This window comes from Alligator mississippiensis, chromosome 6 (genome assembly GCF_030867095.1).
Source record: "Alligator mississippiensis isolate rAllMis1 chromosome 6, rAllMis1, whole genome shotgun sequence".
NCBI classification, from domain to species: Eukaryota; Metazoa; Chordata; order Crocodylia; family Alligatoridae; genus Alligator; species Alligator mississippiensis.
This window is the reverse complement of record NC_081829.1, coordinates 59,294,719-59,304,848: the sequence shown is the minus strand read 5'-3', so window position 1 is coordinate 59,304,848 and position 10,130 is coordinate 59,294,719. Positions and strand designations below refer to the sequence as shown.

The window sequence follows — 10,130 nt, the reverse complement described above, 5'->3', positions numbered from 1 at the left end:
ACCAGACCAGTAATCCTATGCCTGATCTTTTCCTATCCCAAAACCCAAATTATATTTGTTTTAATAAAAAGACATTTATTGCAAACATTATCCTTTAATTAAAAAAAATCCTTTTATCCTGTACATTTTGTATTGGATCCAAATTGCCTTTAATTAAGCTTTCACTGTAACTGTAGGTGATTTTTTTGTTGTTGTCTTTTCCCCTTCAGATCTAAGGAGAAAATACTGGAGATGATACTGAAGTAGGTGGTGGTGGGGAGGGGGAACAGGTAACAACTTGGGTTAGGATAGACGTGATTTTACTAGTCTTCTATTATTCTGGCTTTTCTTTTGACAGCTTTTCTGGTGTGTGTTGTGGCTGATTTGGATTCTTTGCCTCCCACTTCAAGAACTAGTGACAAACCTAAACCTCAGGTCTGTGGATATCAAAGCCACATATGAACAGTCTACACTGGCAAAATAAAATGGTATCCATTTCTAACTACCTCCTTACCAAATGCAATGCCTATTTGCTACCACTACTCTCAAAAGTCAGAACATAATTTACTCAAGATTATAAGACATATTTTATCCTCTCACCTAGTGCCATCCCATTAACCTGATGGACTGGCAGTAGGTGTAAGCTCAGGTAAGATTTCTTTTCCTCAGCCAGTATTTGTTTCTTTATGACAACTGCATTTTCACCAAGGTAATAAGTTATTTTAATTCTGCCACCACCTTTAAAATCTTTCAAGACACGATGATGCTTTGCCTAATATAGGGATGGATGCAGGTTTTTGGGTCCCTTGTTGATGTTCAGAAGGCTCATTTGGGGTGAGAGATGCTTCCCTAATGTTCATGGCTGATCTAAACAATGATGCTTCTGTCCCTTGGATATTGGACTAGTGTGAAAGTTGAACTGGATGATAAAAATGCATACATATGCACGTTGCAGCTCAGTCCTTGACAATGCCATTGACTCCAACCACAATGCTGTTGACTGTTGTTTGTATTTTTAATTATGAGGCTGCCATAGCAGATTGAGGAGTCCTTTATTAAGCATTGTGGGAGTGGAAGTAGTCATCTTAAGGGGACAGAAAAAAGGACCAGTCATATTTAAGAAATATGTGAAACTGAAGTTACTAGTTTTCCTTCTAGCCTCCCTGCATCTTCAGGTGTTTTGTCTTTTCTAAAAGCTTTGGACTTCCCACTTCTTGGAGAAGTAACACCAGGTTAAATTAATCCTTACTGTAATGCCACTTATTTTAAACAAGTTCCTCCCTCCTACTTCTAAATTCCTATACATTTCTGGTATCATGTACAAAATAAGAACACAAAATACATAAAGACAGCCTTCCTTTAAATTAGGGTTTGCTTGTTTCTTTAATTGCAAAGAAACACAAAGTTTTTTTCTGCCTTGGCCACCTCCCTTCCCTATCAAGGGCAGGAATTTTTAACTATCTTTATCCTTTTGTTGTTAACAAGATTAAATTAGAACTAAGCAGTATTCTAATACAACTGCCATGAGAGCAATCCTTCCATCATGCACTCTGCACTGGAATAGTAGATGCACCTTCCCTCTAGATAGAGGGAGGAATGGGTAGTACTATGACATTTCCAGTTACCTTGCTTGCTCATGGGAGCAACTCACCTGTCCCACCTTTGACTCTTCCCTTTGTGTACTGCAATTAGAAGCCAATTTAAGGATTAGTGTAGGTCTTGTGGTATTCTTATTGTAATTTACTATAAAATGACCGAGGCACATAATTCTTAGGTTATAAGAGCTCTGCTGGGAAGAAGTTGAAAGGGACACATCTTCTAGAAGGGCCAACTATATTACGTCTGAGCTAACTAATGCTCAAGTTTTGTCACCTTTCTTCACAGACAGTAGCCTAAGGAAAGATTTTGCTAAGAGTAAAAGGCTACTCTGAAGAAGGTGGAATGTATCCTCTAGGAGGGTTTATGCAAGATGTTTCAAGTCTACAGCACAATGCATGCATTCACTGGTTTGGTACAGATGGTATTCAACTGTATTGGAAAAAAAGGACAGGAGGAGACAAGACAACTAAGTTATCAATTAGAAAGGTTTTATTACAAAAGTAAAAAACAACACAATTGCATAGGAAGTCTTGCACTTGAACGTCAAGTGTATTAATGTAAACTGTAATCAATGGAAGCACAGTATGGCATCTCACAGAGGTTGTTTGTGAGGGTTCCTGCCCTCATTCCCAGCATCACATCCCATCTCCTTCTAGCATACAGTACCAAGGGGCTGAAGGCAGCTCCCAGTGGCACTTCCTTTAAGTGAAAAAAAACAAAACAAAACAAAACTACATGAGTGATTAAAAAAATAAAATAAATCCAAGTCTTGGCTTTTTCAGTGACTTGAAGTCTGCACATAGCTGCCTTAACTTCAGTAGTGGAACTTCTTCTGATCCAAATACACATACTTGGTCCCATTAGACCCTTAGTTTAACCATCATTCATTCACTCCCCTCCTCCCCCCCCACAAAAGAGCCCCATTGATTACAATCAGTTGGGTTTTTGTTTTTTTAAAGTCAGTCAACAGTAAGGAATTGTCTACCCCTGAAGCAGCCCTGCTGCTCTATCTGGTATCAACACAGTCACAAGACTGTCTAAACTGAAGTCAGTAAAATGTCCTACAATCACTTAAGAAATTTAAAGCTAGCACTCATTTGCTATCCACCTCCACTGTGAGCAAGTATGCACTTAGAGTTACTTCAGTCAGGAGGGAAAGCAAAAGTGCAGTTATGTTTTCCAGCAAGCTTCCTCCTCTGTTTGGACTATTCCCCTCTATCTTTGTAGAACTGTAGATCAGTCTAGTCTAACCTAAGTGGCTTTAAAGGAGTTGCCACATCTTAACCAGCTTATGTTAACTTTTTTCCAAAGCACTTGGGTAACTTGTTTCTCCTGGTCCTCTACAGGAGTGGAGTAGTGAACAGTTGTTCCTTCAAGCAGAGCCCTTAACACTCCTCTATTAGCAACTGCTCAGAGCTGTACAGCTTCTTTTTAATAACTCTGAACCCAGTGCTCAGCTTCAGCGACTGACTGAAGCCTGGAGTGAAGGACGGTCCGGAGCTGAAGAGTCCCTGGATTTTAGGCCACAGGCGGGAGTCCAGTCTTAACACAAGGGTCAGCTGGAAAGTAGGCACGAGGCTGGGGTCAACTGCGATCTGCCCCACCCGGTGGTAGCCCTTCCCGTGCTCCACGCACAGGTCGATGAGGGCCCCTCGCAGGCCGCAGGGCTCGCTGTAGGCCAGGTGCAGCAGCTCTTTACCCACTTGTGTGACGAGCTGGGCCGGCATCAGGAGGCGGGAGCAGCGCTTGGCGTTGATGTTGGCTTTGTTCAGACTGACTTGGATGAGGTTCATCAGGTTGGCACAAAGCAGCTCGTCCTCGGGGTCGTTTAACAAGTCGAAGTCCGGCAGCGAGACCTCCTCCAGCTCCTCAGCGTCTGCGAGGGGAGACAGACACGGGCGGTCAGCGCGGCGCGGCCTTGCCCGCCCCCCAGCCGCTTCGGGGAGGAAAACGGAGCAAGGAAGGAGACCCCAGGGACGCACCCCCGCCCGGCCCGGCCCGGCCCGGCCCGCCACTCACCTCCCTCCGAGCCGAGGCTGCTGTCCAGGGACTCGCAGTCGGAGCCCTCGAGGCTGGCGCAGCGCTGGGCAGCGCCGTGCGGCCGGCCCCGGCCCCGACCCCGGCCCCTTCCCCGCGGGCCGGGCGGCGAGGGCGGGCTCTCGCGCTGCTCAGGGATGGGCGTCAGCGCGGAGGTGAAGCTGTCCCGCAGGCCCGGCATCGCGGTGCAAAAAGGTACTACCACAGCCCTCGTCGCCTCTCGGCTCTGCCCCCACCGCCGCCGCTCGGCTCCTTAAATAGCGCTGGCGGGCGGCCCCGCCCCCACCCCGCCCCTCACGGCTGCGCTGGCCAATGGCGGGACAGCGCACGTCCGCAGCGCTCTCTCTGCCCGGTGACAGCCGCGACGCTCCGCCCCCTCCCCCGCCCGCGGGGAAGGGGCGGGGCCGCACGCTGCGGAGAAGCCTTTCGCTGCCCTTCCCCCCACCCCTCGCTGAGGCACGGCGAGCCCCGCACGTAGCGAGCTGGCTGCAGCAAGAAGGGCGCCCGCGAGGTCCTAGCGCCATCTTTCCTATCCCGCCCCGCCCGCGCGGTTGCCTCAGGAGGGGAATCCCCGGGCAGCGCAACTCGGCGCCTGGTTTCGTCAGACGGGGGGAGGGGGGGAATGAGCGCCCCGCTGGCGGCCCTTCCTGCCTTGCGGGCATCAGTCATTCATTCACTCCCTCCCTCCCTCCCAGCGGTTTGCTGCCTCCCCACCTGGCTCCCCAAATCTGTGGCAAGCTGCTAGTATGGCCTCATCCAAGGACGTCAAGTCCGGGTCCTCTTAGTGATGTCGGATCCAGCACCTTTCATGAGCGCTTCATTTATTCACACGCACACATTTTGCTGCCCTCACCATTTTCTTGTGTCTTACCCTGAGGTAGTCCTCAGTAGTCTGTAAATCTATATATCGATGTGGGTTGCTGCACTTGAGTTCCAGGTGCTTCCCCCCCCCCCCCCCCACGTGTTATTTTCTATCTGGTTGTTTACAAACCCTGTGACCCCTTTTTTTTTAATCACTAATGACGTTGACCTTCGGTTCTGAAGTTAGTGGAAACAGTTGCAGAACACAGCTGGAGTCAGGATATTATTTATGTATTGATAAATGACCAGTGAACATTGGAAAACAACAAAACAGCATTACACAGAGATCACCCATCCTCTCATTCGCTCTGCTTTGCTAGTCATCCCATCTAAACCAACATAACGTCCCTGAAGCAACTCCAAACAATTACTTTAATTAAATACTTTTCTTGTACTTTTCGATAAGCAACTGATCTCACTGCTGCAGAAAGGTTATGTGATCATGAACAGAAGGGACAGTGGCTCCTTCTATTGGGCAGCAAATAGGAATGGAGGTGAGTCCATTAAAGAGTCTGTCGGATATAATCCATGGCATGGAAAAGTTTGGGAATGCTTCTCCTATGGAGATTGTTCAGTATCTTTATTAGATACTATAGAACAAAATGTACCTGGGATTTTACAGTAGGCTAACACATTGTTCCTGCTCTCTGTAACTTGGCCTGCACCACAACTGAACATCTGTGTTGTGAAACTCACTTGGACTAGTTTGACACTAGTTACAGCAGGTGCAAGCTTGTAATCTTACAGCTAACACTCACATGTCACAGGTTCATTTTTAATGTTATCCTAATTGAGGCTTTTTGCCAATAGTTTGATTAAAATTAAACATGCCTGTACCCTGTACAATGTATGTGCTTAATAGTGGACATGTTGGGAGTTTCATATAATCCAGTTTCCAGTGGTTCCCACAGCTCTGAAAAAAATCACCATTTTGTCTGAAAACTCATATGATTTGTCCCAGTGAGGTGCTGAGATGACTACTGTTATTTTAAGTTCTGAGTAACATTAATTTACCCCCTTTTTAGTGGTGCAATATGACGAAAAACACCAGCCAGTTCCCAGAATTGGTGTTCAAGTAAACAATCTATTAGTGACTTCCATTGATTTTTTTTTGAGGTACTGAACAGTTACTTGTACTCTGTGTATCTGTAGGATAGGGTGCTGACAGACGTGCACTTAACACAGTGGAGGCCCTGTTTCGTATAGGGGCCTAGATATGAGCATAATACAAATAAATAACAATACTGCTAGGTAACTTTTACCTTTTTTTTGCCTTAGGGTTGTAAATGAAGGAGGTTAATCAATTAGTCTCTAAGGTGACACACTGTCCTGCTTTCTGCCAGGACTGTGAATGAAACACATGGCTAAGGTACTGGGTCATAAATTTAATGGATGTGCTAGCTGATGGTGATACAGATTACAGAGCATTTCTAAAATCAACTTTGTCTTTGATTATATATAAAATAATCCTCAGAATTAAACTGTGTTTAAAAGCTGAAGCAGGTTTTTAAACATTTGTCATCTTCCTGCATTAAGGAGTGTGCCTATCTCTAGAGGGAAAAGCAAGAGGTGGGGTTAGGGAGCTGGGATTTTTAACTCTATTGAAGGGTCTGATGAAAAGATAAAGACTCACTTTGAAAAGATCAAACTAATCTCTGTCTGGCTCAGTTAGCCAGTCTGGAATATTCAGGTGATGGTACTTCCCTATCTTTGAACTGGTGTTGAGAGGTTTATTTGAAGTTTATGAAGCCCTTTGAGATTTCGTAACAAAAGGTGTTATGTCCATGTGAATCCCTTTTACTGTGAACTTTTAAAGATTATAACCTGACATGTGGTAAAATACTGGCAGGCATGACAAAGTGAGGATCTGTATTAATTTTAGATAAAGACATGTTTGTCTTACTGTGCTGCTGATTGCAGCTTTATCATTGAAGCTGACCATATTGTTAATCCATTTCATGAGCTATCTTGGGTACTGTCCTTCCTAAGCAGAGAATGTTAATAAAGCTACAATAAATAGAGTGGAGAACTAATGCTCTCTGCAGTACGGATTAGACTAAGGCCTCCAAGATCATATGGTTTTGGAACATAGATTAAGCTCAATCTGTTACTCGGCCAGAAATGACTTTATTTTTTCACTTGCTTGCTGAAGATTATTTGGGGGACTTCAGAGCTCATTTGACCTCCACTGGCACAACAGCAAGGCCCACTACAATCAACCTCAATTTCATCTACTAAAAAGGATTAATTTTTCTCTACAGCCAGTCTGGCAAGGCAAGTTCATTGCTCCTGATAGTACATACAACATGGAAACAGACATGTTTGTTGTCGGTGGGCTAAATTAAGGCCAGACTACTGGCTACTCTGGAAGACTTTTGCCTCAGTATTGTCACCATCACTGATTTCTCCTCAGAGGTAGAAATAGTGGTGAGAGCATTACTGTAGATTAGCCACTGGTATGTCAGGTAACTCAGAATTAAATACCACATTAGTTAAAATGTGGGTGGGTAAAATGAGCAGCTTCTTCTATCCAGCACTCACCATTTTTACCAGTAATGAAGCTGGACCAGAAATTTTATAGGGAAGAAACATGGATAAAGGTCTCAGAAAAAAATAGGACAAATCCATCGCTGCTCTCAAAGATCAGATCATATAGTGATGGAAGCCAAAAGTATTAATAAATTACGTACTTAAGTTCCTGGAAGGCAGGACAGACGATTGCGTAGGACAAAAAAACTGGCAGTCAAGATCTGAGAACTACTTTTGGTGGTACCAGCAACTTGGTGAATCAGAGTAGGTAGATCAGACAATGTTTTTTGTCTCAGTTTCCCCATTTATAAAACGAGCTAATGACCCAAAGTCATATTTATAAAACAGTTTTAAGGGCTCTAACAAAGCCCTTGAAGGTGTCAGCCGTTTCTATCACTGTTTTCTAGTTTATTGCAATAAAAATGTGAGAATAATATGGTATATAAAAAGTGGGTGAATAAGTGTTCCCAACTCAGTATTTTTTCTCTCTCTAGAAAACTTTAGCTGATAAAGAGGAGCTCTCTTTTATTTGAAATATTAAGCATAAGCTCACTGACAGTCTTTTTTGTACAAAAAGAAAAAAAAATCTGGTGAAAAGTATAAGGTGATTTGAATCAATAATTAGCTGCCAGGAAAATAGTATCCAGTGCACACATACAAGTTTTAAAGTGATGGTGTCTGATACAGCGTGAGCTGCAGCTAGCTCCTGGATTTGTTTCCTTGAAACATTGGTTAAGGAAGAAGGGGTGGATTGATCTATGAGGAGAGAGTCAAAGAGCAACAAAAAGCAGCTGTGCTAACCCTCCACAAAGAGGAAGTGGTATTACTATGGTTAAAATCCAGCATAATGGGAAGAAGAAATGAAGGGAAGGAAGCCTCTAAGGAGAGTATTAGGGAAAGCTTCTTGCTTCCCTTATGGTTCTGTAAAAAAATGTTGATATTGTGTTGAATTTAGATGCGTTTCATTCTCCTGCATGATAATGCCTTGCATAAAGAAGAATAAATATCCTTTAGCGATGCAATTTGCTTTGAAGTCTCTATGCTTACATAGCTCCCAATTCTTAAAAGAGGGCAAAGCTCCTTAAAGGATCAGGTCCAGTGTGTTTGCAGGACAGGGCCAACCTGCAAATTATCAGAATAAAATATAAAGGTGAAATAGAAATGAAGTTACCACATCACTTATTTTTAAACTGTATTGAACTATTCTATTTCTTAAAGAAAGGAATAACACTGCACACATAATCACACCTGTGTGCTTCTACTTTTGTCCAATATTTCTACTTGGTTTTTTTGGGTTTAGTGTATTTGTTGAATTTAGCTTGCACTCTTTTGCCATCTAAGTAATGTAATATCAGCCTTCAACTACCTGAAGAGGATAGAGTGAGATTAGTCTCAGTGATGACAGATGACAGAACAGAGAGCAAGGGTCTCAAGTTGCAGTGGGGGAAGTTTAGGTTAGATATGAGGAAAACTGTTCACTAGGATAGGAAAGCACTGGAGCAAGCTACCCAGAGAGCTTGTGTAATCTCCATCTTTGGAGGTTTCTAAGACTCAGCTGGACAAAGCCTTAGCTGGGATGATCTAGTTGGGGCTGCTTTGAGCAGGGGTTGGACTAGATCAGCGTTTCTCAATCTGTGGGTCAGGACCCAAAAGTGAGTTGCAACAATATATGATAGTATTGTGAGCAAACTTTAAAAATGGATTCTACTTTAAAGGAGAAAAACGTGGGAAACCATAGCTTTTCTCTGACAGGCTGGCAGAGTTCCAGCCTGCGAGGGGCTGCTTGGGCCCCCTTGCCCCACAAATACCCATCCTGCTCCACACACTGGGGGCTGGGGCCTGGGGCAGGGGCCAGCAGGTCAGGAGTGAGGGGCACTGGGTCTGGACTGCCCACTGATGTTTACAAATGGGTCCTGGTACAAAATATGTTGAGGACCATTGGACTAGATGCCCTCTGAGGTCCCTTCATTTTCTCCCCTCATTTTCTATCATTCTAAGTATGAGCACCAGAAGCTGCCTCTGATTTGGACTGGGGTCGCAAGGCTGATTGCCCCCCATCCCTTTCTGTTATTTGAGAAGCAAATCTGCTGGAGCCAGTGGCTGTCTGTAAAACCTGCAAAGCCGGAGCGCTGGGTGCAGAAGCAATTCAGGGAAAGACAAAGGCAGGACTCAGAGGGGCTGTTTCTTCCACGGGCTCCTCATTATTAAGTCCTGGTCTGCGATGCCAGCGAAGGCGAGGAGCTGGCTGCGGTCCCGGGCCCAGACGGAGCTCCAGACGCGCATTTTCAGCAGAGACCCTGACCAAACACAACGTGCGCCCAGCTGTTTGCACAGCCTTTCCACACCGGCTGCTCCCTGCTCAGTCTAGTTTCTGTGGCCTCCCCCCATCTCCGAGGAGATAAGACTCAGAGGCTCAGTGTCATCGTCTCCATCTGTGCGATAAAAGAAGGGGCGGGCCGGCGAGCTGCAAGGGCCCGGGGAGGCGCGGCGCCCGGGCAGGAGCTGTCACCGCGGCGGTCTCGGGTTGCACTGGCAGCCTGGGGCGTCCCTAGGGGGCCGGGGCCATTGCGGACGTGCCCTCCCTGCACGCTCCTGCCCGGCTCCTGCAAAGGGTTAAAGAATCCTTGCCGCAAACGTGCCGGCCGCGACGTGCAGAGCGCGGCGATGTTGCAAGCCTGTGCCGGGAGCCTGGGGACTGGGCCCTGGCGGGGGAGGGGGCAGGCGGTGCAGGGCTGGGGTGCGTGGGCCCACGCAGCCTGCAGGCAGGGGGACGCCGCTGCGACCCTCGGGGGTGAAGAGCCTCCCAGGTGCGGGCCACTAGGCAGCAGCTCTGGGGGTCACGGCAAAGCAAGGTCCTTCCTCTCTGGGCTTCTGGCCCCCCGCGGCAGCGAGCGCGGGGGTGCTGGCTGTGTAATGCCGCACAGCCCCGAGCCCGAGCAGAGCTGGCTGCTGCAGGCAGACTTCTGGGCCTGCGCTGAGCCAGCCCTGGGCACTGCTGCTGGAGAGCTTCCCTGTCCCTTGGCTTGCAAGTTGCTTGTTAAGTTGTAACACAGCTAGAAATAGCAGAGATTTGGCTAACGTTTTCCCATGTTGCTGTCACTGACCCCAAGGCTTGGCGTGCTCCT

General features: G+C 46.3%; 1 protein-coding gene across 1 annotated transcript; it reads right to left on the bottom strand.

Moving 5' to 3' along the window:
* Nucleotides 1-2,045: 2,045 nt before the first annotated feature.
* On the bottom strand, nt 2,046-3,848 carry DDIT4 (DNA damage inducible transcript 4). Its single transcript, XM_006265075.3, has 2 exons — nt 3,598-3,848; nt 2,046-3,454 (listed from the first exon to the last, which is right to left on the bottom strand). The coding sequence occupies exons 1-2, from the start codon at nt 3,794-3,796 to the stop codon at nt 2,964-2,966; spliced, it is 690 nt and encodes a 229-aa protein (XP_006265137.1). The 5' UTR covers nt 3,797-3,848; the 3' UTR covers nt 2,046-2,963.
* Between the last annotated feature and the right edge of the window lie 6,282 nt (nt 3,849-10,130).

What these genes read in the sequence shown, in the direction of transcription:
- DDIT4 (XM_006265075.3), bottom strand. Translation starts at nt 3,796, where the DNA reads ATGCCGGGCCTGCGGGACAGCTTCACCTCCGCGCTGACGCCCATCCCT. An exon ending in CAGCCTCGGCTCGGAGGGAG is followed by an intron (nt 3,455 to 3,597) that starts GTGAGTGGCGGG and finishes CTCCCCTCGCAG; the next exon opens with ACGCTGAGGAGCTGGAGGAG.